General features: G+C 54.0%; 1 protein-coding gene across 1 annotated transcript in view; it reads right to left on the bottom strand.

The window, feature by feature from the left end:
- The window catches only part of ttyh2 (tweety family member 2), a 37456-nt gene that overhangs the window by 2921 nt on the left and 7206 nt on the right, over nucleotides 1–27329 (bottom strand). The window contains exons 2-13 of the mRNA XM_084671073.1: nucleotides 21711–21886; nucleotides 17049–17160; nucleotides 11301–11521; nucleotides 10156–10251; nucleotides 6586–6658; nucleotides 3987–4056; nucleotides 3820–3875; nucleotides 2437–2529; nucleotides 1951–2043; nucleotides 1650–1792; nucleotides 1103–1291; nucleotides 546–624 (exon numbers count right to left, since the gene is read on the bottom strand). Coding sequence (XP_084527199.1) covers nucleotides 546–624; nucleotides 1103–1291; nucleotides 1650–1792; nucleotides 1951–2043; nucleotides 2437–2529; nucleotides 3820–3875; nucleotides 3987–4056; nucleotides 6586–6658; nucleotides 10156–10251; nucleotides 11301–11521; nucleotides 17049–17160; nucleotides 21711–21886 — 1401 coding nt within the window. The remainder of the gene's footprint in view (nucleotides 1–545; nucleotides 625–1102; nucleotides 1292–1649; nucleotides 1793–1950; nucleotides 2044–2436; nucleotides 2530–3819; nucleotides 3876–3986; nucleotides 4057–6585; nucleotides 6659–10155; nucleotides 10252–11300; nucleotides 11522–17048; nucleotides 17161–21710; nucleotides 21887–27329) is intronic.

The following is a 27329-nucleotide window of genomic DNA, read 5'->3' as shown; positions in this document are numbered from 1 at the left end:
GTATAAAGTAAAAATGCATGACCAATATCTTTGTCTCATCAAAATCCATCAGGCAGTCTACGCCTGAGAGGTTAAGCTCGATGAAAGATCAATCAGTCCCAAAACACTCTGTCTCCTTCACCGATGGTGTCCCAAAGGGAGGTACATTCAGCCTAAAAAGTCACTCTTTTAAAAACACCTGTGTCACCCTAACCCTAACCCCCCCAGGGCCTCACGCTAATATTCCGGTTTAATCGTGGTGCTGAGCTCGCGCTAACTAGACCACGTCCCCAAGGTTAAAGGGTCAGACAGGCGCCGTTGTGAAGTCTGCGAGAGCGCAATCGTGTCTCAAACGGAGAGGAGATTGAGCTGGAGCACACGGCGGCTCCAGCTGGGGTTTCAGCGGCAGCTCCCAGACTGTCAACAGGCAACAGCATGTCCTGGCACACAGTTTTACAATCCTGCCCTCACACTGATGCTGATTGGTCAAAGGGGGAGTTAAGGGGGGTGGGGGTGGGGGTGGGCGGGCATCAGAAGAAGGACTTGGCCTCTGGGGCCCAACGCACCGAGGGGGGTGGAGAGCCTCGGCCGATCAGAGGCACGTTTTCGTAGCGCGGGTTCCCTCCGAAGAGTGCCGTCTGGTTCCTGAGAGACAGGAGGGGAGACGGAGAGAGACCGGGAGAGAGAAGTAGAGACAGAGAGAGAGGAGAGACAGAGAGAGAGACAGAGAGGCCAGGACAGAGAGACAAACAGCGAGAGACGAGGAGGGAAACGGGGACAAGGAGAGAGAGAGAGAGAGACAGAGAGAGAGAAAGAGAGAGAGAGAGAGAGAGAGAGAGAAAGAGAGAGAGAGAGAGAGAGAGAGAGAGAGAGAGAGAGAGAGAGAGAGAGAGAGAGAGAGTGAGCAAGAAGACAGGGGAAAAAAAAACAAACAACGAAGACAGAAGGAGAGAGAAGAGGACCATCCCAGTTAGCACGAGCGACACATCCGCAACCCGGACACATTCACCCTCAACCCAGGACGGTCTCCCAATCCCACAACGATCCATCGCTTCGACCAGCCCGTATAACAGCCACGCTCTACAACCCTCCAGGCCTTGCCGTTCACGCTCGCTGCACCCACATGTACTCGGAGACGGGGGCGTTGGACACGGCCGGGGCCTGGGCCGGAGGGTGGAGGCTGCTCTGGCTCCCCATGCTGCTGCTGTAGCTGCAGAAGCTGTGCAGGTTGGTGTGGTTGGGGTTGGGCGCCACCCTCCGGCTCTGGGGGTTGAAGGGGTCCTCCTCGTCGATGTCGTCGTAGTCTCGCTCCCTGGAACGCGGGCACACGCGCGGGGGGGAGAAGTCAGCGGTGGGGGCGTGGGGAGGACGGATGTTTGAGGTGAATACGTGCGAAGGTGGGGGGGGGAGAGAGAGAGAGGGTGGGTGGGTGGGAGATTGAAAGAAAGAGAATATCGAGAGAGTGAGAGGAAGAATGAAAGAGAAAGAGGGAGATTGAGACATGAATGAGAGAGATGGAAAGAGTGAGCGAGAGAGAGAGAGAACGAGAGAGAGAGAGAGAGAGAGAGAGGAGGGGAGGGGGAGAGACAGAGAGTGAGTGAGAGCGAGAGAGGTTCCAAACAGCAGAAATTGAAGGAGAGAGTGACGAGAGAAAGTTGGAGCAGGCTGACCTGCTGGCGATCTGCCTCCATGCCCGGGGGATGGCACACAGCATGGCAGAGAAGGCTACGGCCGCCAGGATGGAGAAGAGGCAGAGGTACAGCAGGCCCTCCACCCCATCATAACACACACCCACCAACGCATCCAGGTAGTCCTACAAAACACACGCACACAGAATGATCCGCTGTTATCAACAGAAAGACCGCTCCAATGCGTATATCCCGGTCGGAACGTTAGCTTGGCTGCGGTTCTGTTGACCCAGATGGGCGTGATGAGCTCCACGGAGCAGGGAGAGCGGGCCGGCTCCTCTACCTTGTTGAGTCCTCTGCAGTCCAGCAGAGCGGTCAGCTGGTGCAGGCCGGTCTCCGAGGAGTTCAGCAGATGCTGGATGCCCAGCAGGTCCCTCTGTGGAAGACGGAGCAAGCGGAGGAGATCTTCACTGATCTACACGGAGGAGGGGGAGCAGGCTCTGGAGGGGAGTGGGACTTGTCATGGTGAAATGAGCCTCTGTGTGTGTGTGCGTGCGTGCTTGTGTTGTATTTGCGTGTTTGTGTTGTATTCGAGACGTGTCAGGCTGCTGACACGTCTGCGGATGTTGAGGTACGATGTTGTGCCTTGTAAAAGGCAAACCGTTCCTTGGCACCGTCTGCCTTACCACTGGCTACAACTGGGCACCGCGAGTATTTGATTCCCTCGACATGCGCTCTTTGTCCTTTCGCTCTGGATGAAAGTGTACGAGGTTCTCAGTCGTTCTGTGTGCGAGTCCCAGGTGAAAGGGGGGGGGATGGGGGGGCTCACCTCTGCGGTGGGGAAGAGGGGGACCGCGAACTGCAGCAGGCCCTGGATCTGGATCTGCATGGTGGTCAGCGACCTCTGGAAGACGGTCAGGGACTGTGGAAAAACACAGCGTCAGCACTGCTGCCGTCAAGCGTACGACACGAGGTGTGTTCTCGATCCGTTAACGGGCCTTGTCGGTGTGTTCCTTCACCAGCAGGGGGCGAACCAGCCCTGTATTTACTGGGCACAGTACCACAGAAGGGAGCCATGTGGTTCCAGGCTAGAAAATCTCTTGTTTTTTTGTCATGAATATGCTAATTGCTGTCCCATTCTGCTTTATCTGTGGATTTTCTCACATGGAAATGAGAGTCGACCCCGAATCTCATCAACCGTGAGAATCGGACGACGGGGCAGTCAGCAGAGCTGGCTTTGTAATTGGAGCAGGACACAGGCAATTACCTCAGACTAGCTGATGTAATCACTGTCCTTTGATCAAAACGCTTCTCTTCCTTCTTTCTAAACGTTTGTCTTTGGCGCCGCGACCGAGGCGAACGACTCGCTGAGCCGTCGCCTTTTTTTTCCCCTTCTTCGTCCCGCGTGCGTGTTCAGCCCCTGAGTCCATGAGGACGGGGGAAGGGGAGGGAGAGGGGATGGGGGGGGGGGAGAACAAAAGGAGGAGGTGTAGACCGAGGAGAGCTTTGGGAGTTGGGGGGAGGGGGCTGGGAGAGGTGGTGGGAGGCCTGGGTGCGTGTCTGCTCTGCTGAGGTCATCTGCAGGCGCGCTCGCGTTGCCAGTGTGGCGAGGAGCGCCGGCCCGGCCTCTCGTCGCGGTGCTCTGTATTGATTCTCGGAGGCCACGTCTACAAGTGGCGACTCCGAGTGAACAGCGCTTCGCAGGGCTGCACTCGGAATGACGGGGCCCTCGTCGGTATCGTGACCTGACCTAAAAAAAAGCCCTGGTGCTTATGGGAAGGAATAACCTCGCTCGAGAGCCCTGGAGAGACACTTGGAGAGAAGAGAGAGAGCCCAGAGACAAAAGAGGGAAAGAGAACTAAACAGAGAAAGAAAGAAGAGAGGGAGAGAAGAAAGAGAGAGCCCAGAGACAAGAGAGGGAAAGAGAACGAAACAGAGAAAGAGAGAAGAGAGGGAGGGATAGAAGAGAGAGAGCCCAGAGACAAGAGAGGGAAAGAGAACGAAACAGAGAAAGACAGAAGGAGAGAGGGAGGGAGGGAGAGAAAGACACAGAGGGCAAGAGAGGGCAAGAGAGCGCAAGAGAGAGAGGGAGGGTGAAAGAGAGCAAAAGAAGAGCAGGGAGACAGAGAAGGAGGTCGAAGGGAGCAGACAGGACAGCCGGTGCGGCTCGTCCGTGCCGCGGGGCTTTGAGCAGGAGTGGTGTGGAGCGTACCTGCTGGAAGGGGTTGGGCAGAGTCTGGCTGCAGTACAGGTAGTAGTGAACGATATCTGCAGGGAGACGGGACAAGAGACAACGCCATATCAGAAGGGGGTGAGGGCTCGTTGACTCCGTCATAACTCGTCTCATTCAACAACGTGAGCGTGATTGGAGGGAGTTACCAGGCCCGATGAGGCCCCTGGTCTGGTTCATGAGGTATTTGTCTGGGGCCACGCAGAAGTCACTGGTACCCTGAACCAAGAGCAGAGGAGGAAGGAGTTTAGTAGAAGAACTCGCACAGACAATGCAACATCTTCAAAGACTGGCAAATGTTTTCCAATGAGTAGATGTGACAATACTACCAACAGAGAGGTTTGGGCTGCCTCTCCTAATATTCGGTGAATGCCAGATGTCTCTGGGGCCCAGTGGAATATGCACAAGGGCCCCAGGGGCCTCTAGGGGCCCAGTTAACGAGAGGATGAAACACTGTCTGCTCTCCCAAAGCTCAGTGTTTGGGAATACATTGATGTATCTGCCTAACCATGTGTGTGTATTTATGTGTGTGTGTGTGTGTGTGTGTGTACGAATCTTTGCATATTGCTCTGTCTGTAATTCTTTCCCGTGCAGGAACTTAGTATGCGTTCATGTATTATGCAGGAAGCCAACAGGATGCAGACTTCTTCTTCTCCTCGGGTGGCTGCAGGAGGAGGAGCACAGCAGCCTCGCTACCACCGCCCTGCTGGTCTACCAGGGCCACGCAGGCCTGACCTTGCTGCCTGATACGGTTACATCCTAATGAGATCACCCCCCCCCAGCTACTGCATCCCCTCCCTGTAGGAGTTGGAATACCTCACGCAATCTCTAGGCAACGTGCGGAGGAGAGAGAGAGTACAGAGAGAGCAAGAGAGAGTAGAGAGAGAGAGAGCGATAGCGAGAGTGCAGAGAGAGAGTAAAGAGAGAGCGTGAGCAAGAGAGGGTTGAAAGAATGATGAACGGCCCCACCAGTTATTTATAGTGGCTGTTTGTCGCACATGCACGCCCACACACAGTAAACTCACAGTGTCGACACTATCAACCAGTGTACTGCACCATACATAATTGGTTTCGTGGACAGCTGTTCTATGTGCATGCATTTGCAATTATGTGTCCCTTTGAAGCAGGGAATGTGATTGGCTCCGGGAGGAGAGTTAAGGACCAGCCAATAACAGTCAGTTTACTACTCTGGAAGCTTGTCACCAACCCCGAGACCCAAATTGCACGATGAGGGTGTGCGGGCGGAAGCCTAGACCACAACAGCACCTCTGTCACCCCCCCCCCCCCCCCTCCCACCCAAACACCAGTTACCTCAGTCAACCTCAAAACCCTCAAGCTCCAAGTCCTAAACACAGCCGCGTTTAAGACGCGGGCTTTAAATACAGATGCGATGCAGACGTGCAATTTCAAAGGGCCAAAACGAAACACCTTAAACCCCAAGACACAGTGTTGACATTGACTTTCCACACAACATCCTGTTGTCTTAGCAAGGCAATCAGCCCCTGGCTGCTATCATACACTGTCTATGGGCCCAGCCCACAGCCTCAGGTCACATCTGGAGGGGGGAAAACATGATATATATATATATATATATATATATATATATATATATATATATATATATATATATATATAGAGAGAGAGAGAGAGAGAGAGAGAGAGAGAGAAGAAGAGAGAGAAATAGAACATAGGAGCCTTAGGCAAATATGTGACTCACACACCACCAGTGTCTATCCATCCTAAATCCTCCCCCCCAACACACACACACACACTGAGTAGTCAAAGACTGGTGGGTTGATCTGCTCCGAGGGTAAAGAAATGGAGCTGAATACAGAGCGTTAACCTCTGTTTCGACAGTCGAAGGACCATGGGGGGGGTCACCTCACGGCGCGACAAACGCCGTCCCGCTCCTTCGCGGCCAGACGCCGCCACGAGGAGAAACCTGCCGGAAGACCGTATCTGCCCGTATGTTTGGGTTCCACTGGTCTAAGGTGTTCCGCGGCGTGTTCTGGACCAGAACACACCTGAGGTGATGATGAACCTGGCCGTGGAAGGAGAGGCCGAGGCTGCGATCTCTTGACAGGAACCTTGCTGCACGTTCAAAACTGCCGGAAGCTCTTCCTGGGTTGCGTTTTGCGATTCTGCAAATGACGGGGGTGTGATCAAAGCCTCGCACGATAGGTGGAAGACAGCGGCCCCGATGTCCTGGGGGGGGGGGGGGGGGAGGACGGAGGCACCAAAATCCTTTTGATTTCACACCTCCGCCAGCTAAGGTGCCAGGTGCTCTTCTCCTCTCTCCTTCACCTTCCGCTCCACTTAGCAGTCGATCCCTCTCCGGCTGTTTCCGAGCTGAGAGACAGTCCTTAACCGAGCTGAGAGACAGTCCTGAACCGAGCTGAGAGATGGTTGCCGTTTGACCTCCCGCTCAAGCAGAAGGCCTGGGCTTTTTCTTGTTACGTGTTGTGTTCACGTACACGGGGGACCTCCGTGGAAAAGAGCTTTTAGGAGAGATTGCTCTCACGATAAAACCACTCCCTCGCGTCCGTTTTTTGTTTGCTCAGCGTGTGCACCCAAAATATGTTACCTCTCTCTCTCTCTCTCTCTCTCTCTCTCTCATTTCTTTAAATTGTTTTCCTCTCTCTCCCATCCGTTCGCATGAACACTGTAACCCAGCCCCCGCATCACCACACTGGGGTCGTGATCACGCTAGATCTGAACCCTGACGGTCACGGGTGTGCTGGAACTCACCACAGCGCTGGCCAGGTCCGCTCCCAAAGACGCCCAGCTGAGGACCAGCGTCAGCACCCCAAACACCATCATCCTGAGGGGGACACACACACGCGTTCACACACAAACACACACCAGAAACAAATGCAGTCAGCACATTGCATTATCATCAAGCTACAGGCAGAGCACCGGCTGTAATAACACCATCAATCTAACAGTCATAAGTTAGACATTGACAAACACAAACTTTCAATTTCGGAGATGTGCTGTCTAGGTGGGAAATGAATACCAGCACAGGGTCTAGTGTTAAAACCAGGATATCATAGGGTCTAGTGTTAAAACCAGGATATCACAGGGTCTCGTGTTAATACCAGGATATCATAGGGTCTCGTGTTAATACCAGGATATCACAGCGTCTAGTGTTAATATCAGGATATCACAGGGTCTCGTGTTAATACCAGGATATCATAGGGTCTAGTGTTAATACCAGGATATCACAGGGTCTAGTGTTAATATCAGGATCTCACAGGGTCTAGTGTTAATACCAGGACATCATAGGGTCTAGTGTTAATACCAGGATATCATATAACCAACAACCCAACCAAAGGTCATAGGTCACGTTTCTTTTGTTCCCAATTCCTTACGGGGTTGGGTGGGGGGTGCGCCGCAGGGCAGACTGAGCATGCTCAGTAGCGGGCCGTGTCTGAACATAAATACAGATGTCATCATCATCATCCCGCTCCTGTCATCCATTCAAGGGATAAGAGGCTGTTAGCTGCATGATGTGCACGCTCTCATGCACCTGGGTCTCTACTCCTCCTCTCCGCCCACCAAAAAGCCATCAGGGAATGAGATCCAGGATGTGATCACAAGCGTGCGTGTGTGTGCATCCAAGGCCCATGCGAACAAAGGGATCAATAATGCCTACCAAGCAACCAACATTTACCCGGTCATGGATCAACTCCAGATTGAAGATCGACAAAAATCCCTTGTCAAGCAAATGACCGCGTGTGTTCCATTTAACCAGGCTCAGCTTGCGTTCGGTCTCACCGTTTAAAATCAGAGGTTTGGAACAGCAGTCTGTCTCCTGGTTTGGGGGTGCTGCCTCTCCCCCCCCCCCCCCCCAGCAGCTATCAAGCTGGCTGCCTCACTAATTCACAACAGGCTGACAAGATAATGAGCTCCTTTTCCCATCACTGTACGGTCCCCCCCCCCCCTCTCTCCCTCTCACCCCCTTCTCTCGGCTGTACATCCCATTATCCGTCTCCCTCTCTCGCTCCCCCACCCAATGTCTGTCTCTTTCGTTCCCTCCCTCCCCTTCCCTCCCCCTTCCGTCTCCCTCTCGCCCCGTACCTCCCCGCAACTGTCTCCCTCCATCTCCCTGTGCCTCTGTTGTTTCTCTCGTCATGACGGACGGTGAGCACCGGCGGAATAATGGACTTCCAGTCGGGGGGGGGGGGGGGTGAGGGGGAGACAGAGAGGACAGTGTCACCAGTAAGATTAGCACGAGCGAGTGCCTCAGATGCCACTCTGCGGTATGACTCACCCGACAACGGCTGTACTTTATGTTAAAGATCAGCGTTAAAGCAGACAACTGATTGCTAAGTAAGTGTGACGACAAGTTTCTATCTGGGGCGCCGTATGTCTGGCTACGCGTGTGTGTGTGAGAGAGAGAGTGTTTTTGTGTTTAACTGTGTGCGTCCGCGGTAAATGTTTACGCGTATGCCTACATGCGCGCTATGCTTTTGTAAATGTTTGCTTGCGTCTGTTGGTTTGTTTGCGCGTGCGTCCGTCTGCCTGTGCGGTGCGTGTCTGTGTGGGGGGGGGGGGGGGGAGTGGTGCGGAAGACAAAGAGGGCCGCCCCGCCTGGCTCTAAGTGGCGTTGGCTGTGTCATGATGGGCTCCGTTGGCCCGTGGTGATCTGGGTCTTAGCGGCTGGCGCTGGGCTGCCCACTGGGCAGCCGTAACGCCCTAGTGTCCCCGCTCATCGACACACCCAGCCAGGTCATGGAAGTGGAAAGCGAGCGAGCCAGCTATGCTTGTTGTTCCCAGGCAGCGGTCAGGCCTGTTTGGGACACACGGGAACGCGACGCACCGCGCACAGGCACACGCGGTCGCGGATGAAGAGCCACTGACACGCAAACCCAACAAACACTCGACCTCGAGGCCACGTGGGCGTCACACATCTGGGACTGTTCAGACCCCCCTCTGGAACCCTCGGAGAGAGGACGGACCTGGAGGGTCCTGGTGCTTCAGTGGAGCTATGCCACCATCTGCTTACTGAGCACACTCACACACACACACACACTCACACAAACAACTAGGAGGTCCTCACAACTCAAGACATGACTGTAAATACTCAAACCGTTACTGATACCAAATGTGGAAATTTCCTCTGTGAAAGCTGAGTGAAGAGTGTGTGTGTGCTGCTTGGCTGTAAGGGGCCCTCGGTGACTGATGTAGAGAGACGGCGCAGGGCTCGGCTGGGTGAACACAGCCCCCAGGTGGATTACGCGCACCGGGGGAAACCTCCAGCCCGGCAGGGGGGGCGCCGGGCGGAACCTCCCAGGGAACCCTGGAGGGGGGAGCACAGGAAGCTGAGCCGGAAGGTACTGGGGCATGTGGGAGGGAGTGACTGAGTTTGTGTGCGAGAAACGAGCAGTGTGTGTGTGTGTTTTAAAGAAAAGGCAGCGTGTCTATTTCAGATGGTAGCACAACCTTCCATGGAAGCTTTCTCCGTTTTCTTCCCCCGAACCCCTTCACAAGTCCCACGGTACCACAACAATGGAGGAAACTGAATAATTGAAGCGGTTCCACGCTGGGAAGGCGCGAACACGCAGAGGTGGAAGGTGGCGGAACCCATGTACCTGCGAGCAGCCAGGACGAGGTCAGAGAGATGTCGATCAGAGAGGTGTTAATCCCCAACAATGGAACGGCTTCAGATCCCGCCGGTCCACAATGTGACAAAGCCGAGGTAGCACCAATCCTGGCTAATCCCATCAAACGTCGCCGCCATTCAACCGGCCGTTACCATACCAACCTGGGACGACATCTCTCGATGTCTTTAGCGCTGTGCTCGTCCATCGAGTCGTGAGACGGACCCACAACCCCGGACCACGCAAGACAACCTTTGCCTCCTTGAATTCCCCCTGAAGCAGGTCAAACCCGCCACCACCCACCAGACCCTGATATCGAGAGCAGAAAGTCTGCCGCCTTCCCCGCTCTCAAACCTTCAACGTCGACCGGAGGGCTGTCGTACGAGGGGAAACACAAGGACAAACAAATACGGAAAGCTGGAGTTGGATTTACAGTCAGGCAGTGAGCCAGTCGGTGTTTTGATGACTGAAGTCGAAAGTAAATAAATAAAGGCAGACTTTTGTTCTTTGTCTGTTCTTTGTCTGACAGAAAGTTACCGCTTGGCATTCTGTATACAGTTTGCTCACTGCAGTGGAGCGAGTCGCTCTTCCAACCCCGGTCACGCAAACAGCTGGAGCATCATCCAGGGAGGGCTGGAGCAGGACTGGGATGAGGGGGAGACAGGGAGGGACTTAAGGGACGGGAAGGGGGTCGCTCCGGGAGGCTTGTACTTACGTGGTGAGGAGCCATCGAGACTGCTTGGCCAGCCCCAGACAGGCTGCCAGGCAGATGACCAGGTCCAGGATGAGCAGCAGCAGGTAGGTGAGCCACCTGGAGGACGGAGGGAGAAGGACAAGCGTTCACGCGCGGCCGTGTCCACCTCCGCTAGCGGGAGTCTCGTACCAAGGAAACTCTGCCCCATGCCCCCCACCCCTAACCACTCAAGTGCGACACGCACTGCAGGATGGGACAGTGCAGAATGTGTGGAGGCTTTTTTCGGACCGTTTCAAGGAGTTGTCAACTCGTGTTAGTTGAGGTCGTCACACTGTTGGTGGGTGCACGCCTGCGAGTGTGTGCACGTGTGTGTGTGTGTGTTGGTGTCCCACGCACGCCTCTGCAGCCATCTGCTCAGCTTCTGCTGGTCAGTCTGTGGCCCAGGACTGAGCCATGCTAAGAGCCATAGTCCAGACTGTTAATAATGAATGAGGCTAAATCCATATGGTTGAATATTTTATGCTCTGAGAGATAGACTGTTATCCCCCCCCCCCCCCCCACCCTCCGCATCACAGGGTAGAGCCGTACAGTACCACAGTAGTATGGAGGGGAAGGGGGGGGGGACAGGGACAGCCCTGTTGATGGGATTCCTCTACGGGGCAAATTAGAGTGCAACGAAACCTTATCTGAGGGACGGGTGGGTTTGGGGGTGGATGTGGTGGGGTGGGGGGGAGGGATGGGGGGGATTGGAACTATGGCATCTCTCCGAACCCTGCCTCCATGTGCTGAGTACTCCTTTACACACAAACCCCTCTTTCCCAGAGGTTTGAGGGGTGTGAGCGAGGAGAATGACTGCATTCTCGACCGGGGCTCCATGTCAATTCAGAGGTGCCCCTTCACCGGCTGTGGAGCCACCAGGAGTGCTGAGTCATGGGAGGCGCAGCCCGCAGAGTCCCATTTCAGCTCGAAATCGCCTGCGCCAACCATATCAAAATCTCCCCCCGATCGATATCTCAAAGCTAACAGTGGTGGGGGGGGGGGAACAGGCTTCTCTGTGCTTGTCCCAAACCCAGAGCTTTGGAACTCTTGACCGGGGAGGGGGGCATACAGAGGGGGGATTTGAACCCATGACTTCTCGTTCTGCGGTCGGAGGTTCTACCGCGGACCTGTAGTACTCGACCAGGGAGGTCTGGCTGGCGAGGGAGGCCAGGTCCACCTTGGCCTGCTCCCAGTCAGGCAGGCCCAGGAGCTGCTTGATGACGTTGTCGGCCATCTGCTGCATGAAGCGCAGGGTCTGGACGTAGTCGCCGCGCGTGGCGAAGATCTCGTCCAGCCGAGCCAGGTGCTGCTGCAGGCCGCTCTGCATGCCGCCCATGGTGCCTGTCACCTGCGCACACACACACACACACACACCACATATACACACACACACACCACACACACATACACACACACCACACGCACACATACACACACACACACCACACACACACATATACACGCATGCAGGCGCACACACGCAGAGACAGAGACACACAGAGTTCAGGGAGGTTTGTGAAACATTCCTGTTATGGAAATCGTTGTGCGCGTGTCTGCCTGTTTCTGCCGCATAAACAAACACACAGAGACAAATCACAAACCTAAAGGAGCTTCATGGGGAATCCTCAAAGGCACATGCGGGCTGTGAACGAACGCTCCCGCTCACATTGTTCCGTGACACACATCAGCTTAGGTCAATAACAGAGAAATGCCAAAGTCCGACCAAACAGCAGCAAAGAAGGGTACAGCAGTCTAAGGCAGCTACCTTAGCGTAACGACAAACAGGGTAGCTTCCAGGGAAAGGCTGTTGACAAGGGAAATGGTCTTTCGAGATGGCACATCCTGCCATTTGATCATTAAAAAGGGTATTAAATGCTTCCATTCAGCCCTGGGTACTTGGCATTCACAAAGGGGAGCAGTCATGTTGTTTCCCTGCATTTGTAGGATAGAGGCCAGCCTGATGATGGCTGGGTGGAAGGAGCTAGCTTGGTATTCGCTGTAGACTCCTGACTAGACTGCCCGTGGCAGAACTGAACACAGAGAGAGGAGGAGGGACCATGGGACAAGTGGGATGGAAAGGAAGAGAGAGATGAGGACAGGGAGAGAGGGAGGGAAACAGAGACGGCAGGGGTAGCGTGAGAGAGTAGGAAAATAAAGGAGAACAGGCCTGGAGGCAGAGAGAGAGAGAGAGAGAGAGAGAGAGAGAGAGAGAGAGAGAGAGAGAGAGAGAGAGAGAGAGAGAGAGAGAGAGAGAGAGAGAGAGAGAGAGAGAGAGAGGGAGAGAGAGAGAGAGGGAAGGGGGGGTGACAGAGAGGGGGAGAGAGAGATAGGGAGAGATTTTGTCAAGTGAACAAAGCCAGTTTGAGGGTTAGATGAGGACGGCAAGGTGACAAAAGCTTTTTGCAGAAAGATGGTTGGATAGGACGTTCTAAACTAGACTGATAGCAATATTACCACAAGGGACCAGAAAGAGAAAAGAGAGTGAAAGTGAAAGTGAGAGAGTGAGTGAGTGAGTGAGTGAGTGAGTGAGTGAGTGAGTGAGTGAGTGAGTGAGTGAGTGAGAGAGAGAGAGAGAGAGAGAGAGAGAGAGAGAGAGAGAGAGAGAGAGAGAGAGAGAGAGAGAGAGAGAGAAAATAGTATACATGTGTGCGCAATGACTGAAAGTAAGAGAGTGAGTGAGTGAGTGAGTGTGAGAGAGTGAGTGAGAGAGTGAGCAAGTGAGCGAGTGAGCGAGCGAGCGAGCGAGTGTGTGTGAGTGAGCGAGAGAAAGAGAGAGACAAGCGATAAATCCAGTTGAGTCCCGTGCCTGTGGTGTTGGTCTGTTATCTGATCCAGTCAGTCATGTCATGGGGCTTTATATCAATCGGCTCCCGTGGGGAGATGAGAGCTCAGTTGGCAGCTTAGCTGTGGAATCTCGTCTGGATCTGCCCACTGGACACTGGATCCGGTTGTCAGGTCACTTTATTTCCAACCTCCTTCCGTCACTCTGACATACAATGAAGATCCAATCTGGTTGTTTACCCGTTTCGCACATCACTGGTTGTTACTAGGAGGAAATCGGATTTTTTCCGCAGGCAACGCGACATGGGGACTTTTCGATTGTGGCGACTTTGGTTTCGGCGGGGGGTGGGGGAGAGTGTATATTTACCTGGGCTCTCTCTCAGGGCTTAAGGGACGGCGACAAAAATAAGCGAGAAGCTGACAGATGCTAAGCCTGGACGCTTGGTAGAACTTGTGTGTTTTTCATCTGAGAGACGCGAGATGGATGGTGTCTGTTCTGGAGGGGAGGGTGGTGAGGGGGGTGCTTCTTTAATTAAAATGGAATGTCTGAACTCAGGCGTGAAATGGAACAAGGTCTGCAAGTGCTGCCGCCGCCCTCACGCCCAAAGATAGATCCCTTCTCCCCTCGTTAAATAGAGTCGGTAAAAAAAAATAGAAGAAGTAAAAAAATAACAATAATCACTCCACCGTTGATTTTGAGGACCGTTTTCAAAAATGGCTTGTGCCCCAGGGGAAGGATTGAGAGGTCATGGGTTTGGATAAAGAGAGAGACATTAAAGTGACTTCCAAATCTGTCTTTTGGAAAAATTGGTGATTGTCGTGAAGCACGAACGTGGCAAACAGAATGAGAAAGGGAGACCAATCACCAGAGCGCCAATCACCAGAGCGGTTGACTGAGGGCAGGGGTGAAGACACACGAGCAGCATCCTCAGGGGTCAGATGGCTGAGCGGTTAGGGAGTCGGGCAGGTTAATCAGATGTTGTTGGTTTGTTTCCCAGCCGTGCCAAATGACGTTGCAAGGCACTTCACCCTACTTGCCTCGGGGGAATGCCCCTGTGCTTACTGTAAGTCGCTCTGGATAAGAGCATCTGCTAAATGAATGTAAATCCTAGGCTGACCTCAGCGTGCTTTTCGCTGGCATTACCAGTTTCCCCTTTCCACTTTAAATACTCACAAACTGTCAATCAATAGCCCACGTCCGATTCCTCCATCCTTGAACTTTTTAAGTTCCCCTTTTTAAGCAACCCTTCGGGCTGCAGTGTGTGCAAGAAAGACAGGAGACCCCTCTCCCCTCTCCTGTCCCCCCCGCTCGCTCTCCTCTCCCTCTCCTCCTCCGACCCCCTGCCCTCACCCACACGGTTCTGGAAGGGGATCCACCCTCAGCTAAAAGTCCTCCGCTTCCGCTGGAGCTTTCCCAAAACCACTTTTAACTCCTCATTCAGGTTTCCTCCAGGGAACATTCCAAAAGAAGCCGTTTGTGGGCACGCAGTGTCAAACGTCATGTTTCATCCCTCTCCTGTTTCCCAGACAAAGCATATTATAGACCGACTGAGAGGGATATGTTTACGATTATGGCTCGGGCGAGCTTCCAGCTAGCGTTTGAGCTCGGTCCAAATGCTCTTTGACTGACCCAGACTAATCTTACGTGCTGGCTGCCAACACCTCGAACTGTGCTATCTTGACTCAGCCCTGCGCAAACAATACAGATTGTTTATTTATAGAAGGTGTGAGAGCATCGTTTTCGCATCAACACAACACACTGAGCGTTCCAGACTCACGCTGTCCCATTACATCGAAACGTTTTTTTCCTGGCCTCACTCCCTGAAACTAACGTCTCTTCCTATCCAAAACCAGGCTTTCACTGGGAAAGCTGATAGCACATTCCCAATCCCAGTCAGGGTTGTGTGAGTGAGTGAGCATGCGGCACACCCACGCCGCACCAGAACGAATCGAGGTCTCGACTGAGGCAGAGAAAAGCGTCCGTTGACGGGGGGAGGGGGGTGAGTGCTTGACTTGAGACCGTTTCCTCTCACAGAGCTGTTCTTTGGCTGAAACCCCACAGCTGAAGCGGAGGAGAGGAATAAGGGGACTGGGGGAGGATGCGGGGGGGGGGAGAGGAGGTGGAGAGCAGGCATCTGTGCGGGGCCGAAGCCAAGAGCGTCCATTGTCCGCCGACGAGGGGAAGTCAACATGGACCTGCCAATCAGGGGGCCTCTTATTGGTCCTTGAGTTGCCCAATCAAAGGCCTTTGTTTCCGGGGGAGTTCATGGTTGATTATGTGGGGGGAGACGGCAGACTGTGGGTGCCACAGTGAGCTCTTTGTGCAGGTCGAGGAGGACACTCTTTAACAGTCTATCCCAGCGTGCCCTGCACACACACACACAGGCAGGCGACACGGACAAGTGTCCCGCTAATGAGCTCCCCCACTTGTCTAACTGCGCGGGAATCCCAGCTGATACAAGATAGGAGACTCGCATGCAAATCCCCCCCACCCCCCACACGGCACAAGAGAGCATGGTGGTGATTCGTCGTGGCTTCATGGTGACTCTGGGGTCCAGGCTACAGAGAGCTGCCGCAGAGCCGATTTTGAAAAGACGAAAAAAGTTGACGGTTCAGAGAGTCAGACTGTGCCTGAAAGAGGCCTTACCCCCCCCCCCCCCCCCCCCCGACAGGCTTGGATGCTGCCAGTCGGGCTGGGCTTTGTAGTTTTCCATTCTCCGTCTCCGCGGAAGGGGCCAGTTGGGGTCCCTGAGAAAGTTGCGGTCTCTGAGAGGGGGCGGGGGGGGTGGGGGGTAGGGGGGTTGGCGGGGGCAGAGCACTCATCCCTCCGCCTGACTTCCCGTGTCTGAGGAACGTCGAAATCGCTGATTTGGAGGGTCAAGCTAGACCTTAATGCTATTTCGGACATCCTCTCCCCCTAAAGTCCATGACGCCCCGAGGACATCACGACTTTTGGATCGTGCAGCCTTTTAAGATGGCTGGGTTTCAAATATAGAATGTCCCCATTTTTTCAACACGGAGAGGTGACACGGGGGGGGGGGGAGGAATGTTCCCACGGCTGGGTGGCTTTCTGAGCGTTATCGCAGAGAGATAGAGAGAGAGAGAGAGAGAGAGAGAGAGAGAGAGAGAGAGAGAGAGAGAGAGAGAGAGAGAGAGAGAGAGAGAGACAGAGAGAGAGAGAGTGAGAGAGAGAGAGAGATACTCCTTGACAGAAGGATGAAATAAGCGCGTAAAGCTGGATTTGGAGGAATCTTCATGGCGGTGACTGGCGCTACTAAGCACTTAAACCGGAAAACGAGCCACTGATATAAATAGACTCCAGAGGTTGTCAGTGAAGTATGTTTGTGTGTGTGTGTGTGTGTGTGTGTGCGAGGGCAGCGAAGGAGAGGAGGAGGATGAGGGAGGGATGGGGGGGGTCGGGGGATAGAGGATCAATTTACAGCAAGGAAAACAGCAAAGACAACCATTTGAAGCGTGACATATCGGACTCGGCATCCCCCTCAATTCCCCTCTTCTCGTCCAGCGAAGGGTGTGTGTGTGTGTGTGTGTGTGTGTTTTGCCCTGTAAATAACTATTCCTCACGTCCGCCAGAATGGTATTGCTCCTTTGACACCGACAATTGCTTGCATACAGAAAGGGGAAGGATTGGAAACACGGACCCCGTTTGAGGTACCGCCGTCACAGGAAGGGGAAAACTGTGCCTCTCAGAACATTGTTTGTGTGATCCCCCCGCAGCAAGAAGTGCACAAGGCACCAGCTCAGCACGCGTCCTCCGCAGGCCTCACGTTCAATCCAACAAAAACAGAGACACTGAATTTGGCTGACTGACACAGATGAATGAAGGCAAACCAGCCAGTCAGAGGAGACACTCGGCAGTGAACCTGTGTGTGTGTGTGTGTGTGTGTGTGTGTGTGTGTCTGTTTGTATCTGTGTGTCCTTACCCATCCGTGACTGCATGTTCTGTGTGTGTGTGTGTGTGTGTTTGTGTGTATGTAGCCCCAGGGCAGAGGTGATGGTGTGTGTGTGTAGCCCCAGGGCAGAGGTGCTGGTGTGTATGTGTGTGTGTGTGTGTGTGTAGCGGGGCTGCTACCCACCAGGCTGTCCACCCCTCCCAGGGTGTGGTTGGCGTTGTACATGGAGTAGGTCAACTGGTACACGCCGTCATTGGTCTCGCTGTTGCCATAGAAACCCACTCCCACCGCGGCGCTGTGAAGAGAGAGGATGGGGGGGGGGGGGGGGGCAGATGATGCTGCAAGTTAGCGCTGGATAACCGGAGTGCGACACGCCTAAAGCTGAAGATCCCGCGAATAAAGTCGCACTTCCTGTCACGCTCTGCGACGCGCGCCGTCGTACGGCGTTGTCGCTTCCTCCTTCGTGTGGTGCGTGCCCCGTGGAGTTCACATGGGGCTGACAACAGCAGCTGAGGGGGCCCCCCATACTGTGCTTGGTCAACCTGCTTCCCTTACGCACACACTCGAGACGCTGGTTCACTGAAGAGCACACGATGACATCACAGATGAATCTAGAACATGAGAGAACACACGCACACTTCAAATATTCATGGAAGCCCGCGTGGTTGGGTAGCTGTTCTGTTCCCTGGTCAGATCTCATCAGAACAAGCCTTATAGAAACATAAAACGCTGCACTTTCACTGTCAAATATGCACGCACTTCACACACACACACACCAGGCTGTGTCTTAGCTCTTGCGCTGTGCTGAGATGTATGCTCCAAGGGTCACCCCAGTCGGCTGAGTGTCCGTTTCTTGGTATGTGTGTGTGACCGGTTGTGAAGGAGCGTGCCAGACTTCCTCTCGCTCTCACTCACATACACACACACCCCCCAGCACGCATACCAACATCGCTGCAACCCTCCACCCACCTCAACATACCACACCTCGGGACTGTTTACATCTCCATTGCAATCATTTAGCAGATGCTTCCATCCGAAGCGACGTACACAGATTGTATACAGAAGTGAAGCCCCCCCCCAACGTCATCCCAGGTGTGTTTACGCTGAAGCCAGATGAGGAGCGGAGGAGAATAGAGAGAGAGATTTCCAGGAGGCTTAGGAGGGGAGGTTAGCGTCTGTTCTGATCTCCCTCCCTCCTCCCTCCTCCCTCCTCTCCCCTCTCCCCAGGTCTTCCTCCAGCAGGAAGTATCTGCAAATCCCTGTAAGCAGATGTTTCCTCCACCTCTGTCGTTATTTGAAGTGACGTAAAACGTGGCTGTCCGGTGTGGCAGTGTGGCAGTGTGAGTGTGTTAAGGGAGAAGGCTTGGCTACACGGGGTACCGGAACAGGAGGACCATCATCATAATTAGACAAATGAGCCTCGTTAGAGAGCTAAATCCCTGCAGGGAAACCACCCACACAGCACGTCCAATATGTGTCTGGTGGAGGGAGGGAGAGAGAGAGAGAGAGAGAGAGAGATAGAGAGAGATAGAGAGAGATAGAGAGAGAGATAGAGAGAGAGAGAGAGAGAGAGAGAGAGAGAGCGAGAGAGAGAGAAAGGAAAATGAGAGGAGTTCTTTGAAAGGAACGGAGCACCCTAATTAATTTAAATAGTTGGGAGGGAGAAAGAGAGGCAAGAGTATACATGGTTTCCATTCGATTTGACAAGGTTGTGCATTGCATGTCTCGGGGGGGGGGGGGGGCGCTTTGCCTACGGAAGAGAAGAAAAAACCTAAAACATGCCTAAAACAAATCATAACGTCGAGCCGAGCTACTCCATTCATCGCCCCTGTGTTGAAACAGCGTCTCTGATGATGGAATGCAGACAGAGTCCTCGTAGGGCGTCCAGGAAGAAGCGCTTACTGGATAACAGCAGCTAGGAGACACTCAGGGTGCTTTTGAAGAGCTCCGAAATGGGTTTTCAAAACTGTGATACTAATTAACAATGAAGATGAGGCAGAGGAGAGAGGATGAGAGAGAGAGAGAGAGACAGAGTGAGAGGAAGGGAAAAGGAGAGGGACGGAGAGAGAGGGCGGGGAGAGATAGAGAGATATATTATAGAACTCCAACACAATTAGAGGCAGACATGCATTAAGGGTTTGGGTTGCACCGAGCATGTGCAGAACGCGCTCCCCGACTGTCAAGTCAATAAAGCTCAAATGGGCAAGAGAGGAAGAGAGAGACAAAGAAAGAGGTGGGAAACAGAGAGAGAGAGAGAGAGAAGGGGTGAATCTAAGAAAGAATGGGGGAAGCCCCCTCAGGGCCAAACTCTAGCCCACTGATGAGGTTGTGGTGACGCAGAAAGAGAGCCCAGAGATGGAAGTCACGCCTCGGGAGGTCCAGAGCAGAATGGAGAGATGCAGACTTGCTTTCAACGTGCACATTTGCGCAAATAAATTCCCCGGGGTCTAAAACATTCTGCATACTGAGTTTTCTGACCACTGCCTTCCACTGAACTCCCATCTGTGATACAGGTCTCCATATCAGGCTTCCAAAGGTCTAAAAATGACTTGCAAGCATAATAGGTGTCATTCAGTCTCACCCCCAAATGGTATGTTGGAGCGGTATGTCGTATGCTGCAGAAAATAGCTCAGCGAATACAGTGACCGATCACCATCAAAAAGGTGTGTCAACGTGTCTCACTAGAGAGAGGGGTGTATTCGCTCTGGCCTGCTCAGTGACAACACAGTTGGACTGGTACTGCTGGGATGTCACTGGTGTTTGCAGAAGTGGTGAAGCGTGTGTGTGTATGTTTGGGGGGGGGGAAGCTGGTGCAGTGGTCACAGTCTTAGAGCATCTACTGAGGTGTCGTGTCTTCAAAGCTATGAGGCCACTGTCAAACAGAATGAGAGGGTGCGTGTGTGACACGGTGAGGCCGACAAATACAGAGAGACACACACATGACGTGAGAGATGGAGAGAGAGAGATAACGAGAGAGAGAGAGATAACGAGAGAGAGAGATAACGAGAGAGAGAGAGAGAGAGAGAGAGAGAGAGAGAGAGAGAGAGAGAGAGAGAGAGAAAGAAAGAAAGAGAGAGAGAGAGAGAGCTACGGCTATCAAGACTACCCTCATAAGCTCCTTAAATCTCCTCCAGTCCGAACTGGGCGGCGTAATTGGATTACTACCCACCATTTCAAAAGGCCCCATCTATTTGAAATCTGCGCACTTTTATCATCTCATATGTCACCCGGGCATTTGAGGAGACAGCTATGCGGGCTCCAGACTCCAGACTCTGTCTGAATAACGTTGGGAGAGAGTTTGGAGCGGGGTGGAGTGTGGGGACGGGGCCACAGACAAACCCCCCCAGACAGGAGACAGCATCACCACATCATCCTTCCATCACAACACCTGGCCCGATGGCAGATCTCGTTTCATTTAGCCTCGCTCGGGGATTCAGCGAAGGAACGGCGAAGAGCGACAAAACGTCCGACAAGCGCCCAAAACAACGTTGCGGAGGGGTCGGCGCGAGATGACAACATGTCCGCCTCGACCTCCTTGGCGACAAAAGACATGCATCAAACTGGCAGGTTGAACTGAGACTGGCCTCTTAAGGTGCCACTACGCCTCGATCAAGGCAGAGGGAAAGACAGACGGGCTAGTTCATTGTTGCCCACTCGTGTGAACCTTGCGAAACGAATTGGGACTCCATGAATCGATAGGGAGGCAGCAGTGAGGACTGGCGAGTCACTGTCTGTTTCGAGACACATCTTTCGATGATTCAGCACAGCTCGAGACGTGCTTTGTCATGTTTGACGACGACTTTGCAAGTCTATGGGGCAGATACGAAGCAAATGTGGAAGGAGTTGGGATTTCCTACGTGCTTATGACAATCACAAGCAGTAGATATGCTCTTTCCTCCTCATCTTTTCATATATCCCGTCTTATCATTCATTCATGTATCTGTGTTCCCCCTGTAACTTATATTGTGTTCTGATGATGGTCGAGGGTCTATGATGTGCAGTACTATATTATATACGACCTGATTGGATAACGATCCAAACCTGCTGGCTTTGTGTTTTCAAATGTTTTCCTTTCTACTATAAACACGGCCCTCTGACTTTCATGCCTCAGAGAGACTTAGCTAGTACCGCTGTGCATCTGAACAGGTCTTTCTTACGCGGAGGTGTTTCTTAAACTCTCTCTGGAACCCGCTGGCTGTCTAAGCCTTATAAACCCAGGATCTGAACTGACAGTCTCACAGTCCTAGCGGAGACGTTCACAACTTGCTTCCAATGCGGCCAAACGCTAATTTTTAAGGGTTTGAAAGAGTTCATCCGGGTTTTGAAAATGTGGTCTGTTTCAGCTATGAACTGAAAAGTGTAACAGAGGTCCTGTTTCCTTAACAGTGGTCACGGCGATGCACTTAACCCTACAATGAGCCTTGTCTGTTCAACAGAAGGTCTCGGTGGTGGGGGGGGGCTGGGTGACTCCATCACGAGGAGAAGGAGGCCAAAGAGATGAGTGTCACGAGACAGAAGAAGGGCTCTTTATACCTCAGTCCTCCGACAGATTCAATCAGCCACCCGTCTGGTGAGGGAGAGAGAGGGCGGGGCGGGGCGGGGGGAAGCACGGCCCCCGGGAGAAAGGCCGCATCCGCACCCGCCGCCGTCACACCATTGGGTCTCCCTCGGGTGCCGCTGCTGAAACGGTGCTGATTGCGGTGCCTTCTGTCCTTGATTCGAGTGTGGGGGGGGGGGGGAGGCAGGGAGGCAGGGAGAGACGGAGAGACAGGGAGACGGGGAGAAACAGAACTGCACAGGGGGGCAGAGGGAACTACGGCGCGAGCAGGGGACGAGCTCTCTCACCAGCTGATGAGGCCGGCCGCCACGGCGGACCAGGTGACGCAGCAGGAGGCCGGCCTCTTGCTCTCCTCCTCCTCCTCCTCCTTGCGGCAGCAGCACAGGCAGCTCAGGTACACGGCCAGGCAGAGCAGGTTGAGACCCAGACCAGCGGCAGCCACACAGCCCAGGAAGATGAGAGACTGCAGGGAGAGAGAGGGAGGGAGAGGGAGGGAGAGGGAGGGAGAGAGAGGGGGAGAGAGACAGAGGGAGAGGGAGGGAGAGAGAGGGGGAGAGAGACAGAGGGAGAGGGAGGGAGAGAGAGGGGGAGAGAGACAGAGGGAGAGGGAGGGAGAGAGAGGGGGAGAGAGACAGAGGGAGAGGGAGGGAGAGAGAGGGGGAGAGAGACAGAGGGAGAGGGAGGGAGAGAGTGTGAAGACATCGTATTTGATTGCATCCAAAACCCGATGGAGGGCACAGACATAGATATCGCGTTACGTGGCTGGGTATGGTGTCGTGTACATGCACTTCCTGGACATTTCAGCTGGCCAAGACCACTTGAGTGTCTCGTCTCTCACTAGTGCCTTTACTCCCTACCAGACTGAGGAGGAGAAAGGAGGGGTGAGGAAGAAGCGGTTAGGGTTAACTAAGGGGGGGAAGTAGGGATAGAGAGAGGAGAGCAAGATTTGAAGGACAGAATCAGGGGAGAGGAGAGGTGAACTCTGTCTTTCATCAGCTCCAGCTGGGGAACAGGTGCTCCCTTAACTCCCTCTCTCGGCCCTCCTCCGCCCCTCCCTTTCTCACTCCACCCCTCCTCCTCTCACTCCGCCCCCCCTCCTCTCACTCCGCCCCTCCCTCTCTCATTCCACCCCTCCTCCTCTCACTCAGCCCCTCCTCCTCTCACTCCGCCCCCCCTCCTCTCACTCCGCCCCTCCTCCTCTCACTCCGCCCCTCCCTCTCTCATTCCACCCCTCCTTCTGTCACTCCGCCCCTCCTCCTCTCACTCCGCCCCCCCTCCTCTCACTCCACCCCTCCTCCTCTCACTCAGCCCTTCCTCCTCTCACATCTCTCACTCCACTCCTCCACCTCTCACCACCCCTCCCTCTCTCACTCCACCCGCTCCTATCTCTCACTCCACCCCTCCTTCTCTCACTCCGCCCCTCCTTCTCTCTCTTTCACTGTCAAAGGTGGAAGTGCCGAGACAGAAAAACCAGGCTGCGTCTCACAGACTGAGCAAATACTGAGCTTCTTTCAACACACAGGATGGAGTCGTGCAAGACTCCCCCTCTCCTCCATCCTCCCCCTCCCCTCCCTTGTGCCGTCTCTCCCGCAGCCATCTGGCTCCAATTTGGGATGTCATCTGTCCTGTAAGACCGCAGGGGGGAATCTAAGCAGGGCAAAACGCAGAGCCTCAGCGCGATAAATCGCCCCGAAAAACGTCCAGGTAAGGCGCTAACGCCACGCGGCGTCGCCCTGACCGACGTCAAGATGCTTTGCTTCGACCGCCACGAAAGGAGAGAGGAGTCGTGAGAAGGAAACCCCCGGAGCAGTCCGTCACAACAACAGGCTTCCCTTGTTCGTATTATTGTGTGCGGTGTGGGCTATTAAACCGGGGCTGGTTATCTTAATTCCTCACGCATTTTTGCACTGTTACGACTCTCACCCCCCCCCCCCCCCTCCCCTCTGCCCTGACCCCCCTTCACACCATCCCTCCACGGCACACTATCCATCTGTTGTGGAGCGACGGCTCATGTCCTATTTCACGGCTACATGCCTCCCCTGTGGTGGAGTAAAAGAGGGCCCCGGCTGCTGAAATCAATATCCTGATAAACACCCGGAGGAGAAAAGCAGGCCCCGGGTCAAAGCAGGCCCACGATGATGACCTCACCAAACCCCAAACCCCTTCGTTAGGGAGAGAGCCTTCAGCCCAGAGACGACGGGGATGTCAATTGGTGTCTGTGTGTGCGCGTGCGTGTGTGTGCTTCCAAACAGACAACGGACTCTGTCTGTGACAGCCAGAGGTGCAGGGTTGGTCGTCCTGGGCTGTGGAGGGGGGCGGGGGGGGGAGCTGGGACACGAGGGAGCAGGAAGGCTCTACAGTGTAATTGAGGTTAACATGTGAACCAAGATGGGGGGGGGGGGGGGCAGCTGAATGGGACAGGCCAAGGAAGGTGGGGGGATGGGTGGGATACATCGCCCAGATGGAGAAACCAGGGGTGGGGTGGGGCCTAATCCTCCTCTGCTCCGAACACACACACACACACACCCCTTCGCCTGCCATGGCAACTGGCAAAGTTTGCATTGGAGGACGACTGAAAGAGGGAATTATCCCAGCCCGACAGCATGTGACAGGGCAGCCAGAATGACCATGCTGCAGTCTTGTGACTGCTCCAGCACTGGGGACAGAGAGGTAGAAGGGAAGGAGTTGGAGGACAAAGAATAGAGAGAGGGGGGGGGGGGGGGATGGAGAGTAAATGCATGAGACAGAGCTGGAAGCCATAAAATGAATAAACTAACATTACCTTGTTGGTTCAGTGTCTGCTCTGAAAGCACTCAGGGCTTGAAGAACAGCAACTCCTACTCCTCTGTCTGTCTATCTCTCTCTCTCTCTCTTCATATTTCTCTCACTCTCCTTCCCTCTACCATCTCTCTCTTACGTACCAGTGTGTGTGTGCAAAAGTAATGGCCATGAATTATGGAGCACCTGTATCCAGAGTGAAGTCGTCGTGCCCGGGGACGCGCCCACGCTCCCACACCCTCACCAACCACGACTCAACATCTCAGCGCCATTAGGACTGTCGTTCATCGCTCATTTCGAGCGCTCGACCGCCATCTGTGAGCACGCGGTCGACCCGGCGACGAAACCTCCGCTCATTGACACACGGTCGGGATGTCGCAAACGGCTGGTTTTCCGTCAGCGGATGACCTTTCCCTTGCCGCCGCCGTACATTGAGCTGCGTGGATCGTTTAGAGTCGGCTTTGCATTTCAGCTGAAGGGAGGCAGCTTTTCACAGCGCTGGCCCACTTTCCCTCGCCAAGCAGTCGACACCCTCCTACCTTCAATCCCCCAGCCACTCCCTCTCTCCCTCCCTCCCTCCCTCCCTCTCTCCCTCCCTCCCTCCCTCCCTCCCTCCCTCCCTCTCCGTCCTGCTTGCCTCGTCTCTGGCTACCTCTCTCTTTCTTTGTTGGGAAGGGGGAGGGGGGGATGGGGTGAGCAGGATGCCAAATTGGCGGAGGAGAAGGAGGATGAGAGGAGGATGGGAAGGCGCAGCTCAGCAGAAATGAAGTCCCGAGAGAGCGAGAGCGAGAAAGAGAGCGGGAGCAAGAGAGATGGAGAGACTGCGTAGTGGTGAGTAGTGAAAAAAAAACACAGGGGTGGGGGACGAGTTAGAGAGGAAAGGATAGGGGAAGGAAAGGCCAAGTGTGTGTGTGTCTGTGTGACTGTGTAGTGTGACTGTGTGACTGTGTGACTGTGTGACTGTGTGACTGTGTGACTGTGTGTGTGTGTGTGTGTGTGACTGTGTGACTGTGTGACTGTGTGACTGTGACTGTGTGACTGTGTGTGTGTGTGTGACTGTGTGACTGTGTGACTGTGTGACTGTGTGACTGTGTGACTGTGTGTGTGTGTGTGACTGTGTGACTGTGTGACTGTGTGTGTGTGTGTGACTGTGACTGTGTGTGTGTGTGACTATGTGACTGTGTGACTGATGAGGGGGATGCAAGAGAAGGGTGTGTTGGGAACGTGAACAGAGCTACCATCATGTGCGTGATGGTCGAAAGACAAAGCCATGGAGTCTGTTCTGGGCCGACTCTCTCTCTCTCTCCCTCTCTTCCCAAGAACAGGGTAGACAGAGTGCCGTGTTTGACTCCAGGAACAAGCTGGAATCTCTGCTGAGCACAGCAGACATCCACCAAAGGAGTTTTGGTTGCTTCGACGTGCGCTACACTTCTGTTGACGCTGACAACAACAACAAATAGTGCCAAAACGTGACGGTGTGGTCGAACCTTTTGAAAGGTTATGAAGGCAACACACAGGAGTGTTTGGCTGTAGTGATGAAGAGTAGAGACCCGACTATCAGCCATCTCTAAGCTGAGTGAGTAGACTTTTCAGAGGAGCGTGGCTAATGCCTTGGCTAGCCCTCACTGAGGAAAGCCTTTCAGCTGTCTGTCACACACCTTCATCAATAGTCAAACAGCAGGAGAACAAACACACACACACACACACCTCTAGTACACCCACACACACATCCCCCGCTACACGCACACATTCACACCAACTTACCACACTGGCCTCAAAGGAGCTTTGGGACAAAGGGGGCATATAGCCTGAAGATGGAGCCTTCCAGAAGGCCCTGAGGGAGTCATTCCCAAATCCCCCGCTCCCTGAGCAGCCCTTAGAGCTAATGGCAAACGCACACTGGAAGGTGAAAACACACATTTGACAGTGCCATAGGCAATCACCCTCCACCTCCGACAACCAGGAAGTCAAGCAGAGTCTCCGCCATATTTTAGTGCTATACAAATCTTTCACCTAAACAACACGGTCGAATTTGACGTTGCTAGCTCATGGAAGACTGTCCTCATTACAAAAACTGTACGGGCACTATATGTTCAGTGCCATCACTAATGCAACGCAACGCAAAAGAAGTCCATGTACATTAGCTGAGCAGCTATAAATCATGCAAGCGTAAGCATGGAGAGGAGCTAGCTTGCCGGCTAAATGTGGGCTAAGCACTTCTGGAGTCCAGTCCCCCGTGTCTCAGTGGTGGGCTGGGGATAGTGGTGGTGGTGTTGGGCTGGAGCAGGTGGTGTTAGGATGGGGCAGGTGGTGGTGTTGGGCTGGAGCAGGTGGTGGTGTTGGGCTGGAGGAGATGGTGGTGTTGGGCTGGAGCAGGTGGTGGTAGTGGGCTGGAGCAGGTGGTGGTGTTGGGCTGGAGGAGATGGTGGTGTTGGGCTGGAGCAGGTGGTGGTAGTGGGCTGGAGCAGGTGGTGTTGGGATGGGGCAGGTGGTGGTGTTGGGCTGGAGCAGGTGGTGGTGTTGGGCTGGAGCAGGTGGTGTTGGGATGGGGCAGGTGCTGTGTAGCTTGTCTCAAGGGTGCTTGCTGCTGAACCAGAACAAGAGCTCTGGTGACTGAGGTTAGACATCAGTGGTTCAGGGTGACTGATGCACAACCTGGCTGAAAAGCAAACCATACAAATCCTGCTGGTGGACTGCTATGGTGTCTGTTTATAACGGACACTACAGAACTGTCCTGAGATCATTACAGCAACAGCATGAATATTTAACCCACAAAGGCGAGTAAATACAGCTTTAAAAGTCGAAAGCGCATCAGCAAGAAGCAACTCCCCCCCCCCCACCCCCCTTCTTAAATACCAATGGAGCGGTCCACCTCCATGTCTTCCTTTCAGTTTTAGCCTGTTCCACTCTGATGGCGGGGGATGCCCTGGGGCGTTGTTTCCAGCTGAGTGCACTCGGCTTGGCATGCCCACGCTCACAGCTGGGACACAATTAAGTCCCCGAAGAGCGGCCCCATGGGTAATGGATGAGGCCGGAGGAGGAAGGAGAGGGGGATTCTGGGGCCGACGCAGCCGTGTTCTCTCCACTGGTGCTGAAGGCCTCCTCTCACGCTCGCCTGGCCGGCGTTC

This window comes from Hypomesus nipponensis, chromosome 13 (assembly GCF_054491055.1).
Source record: "Hypomesus nipponensis isolate SF chromosome 13, ASM5449105v1, whole genome shotgun sequence".
Lineage (NCBI taxonomy): Eukaryota > Metazoa > Chordata > Actinopteri > Osmeriformes > Osmeridae > Hypomesus > Hypomesus nipponensis.
This window is presented reverse-complemented; position numbering and strand designations above follow the sequence as displayed.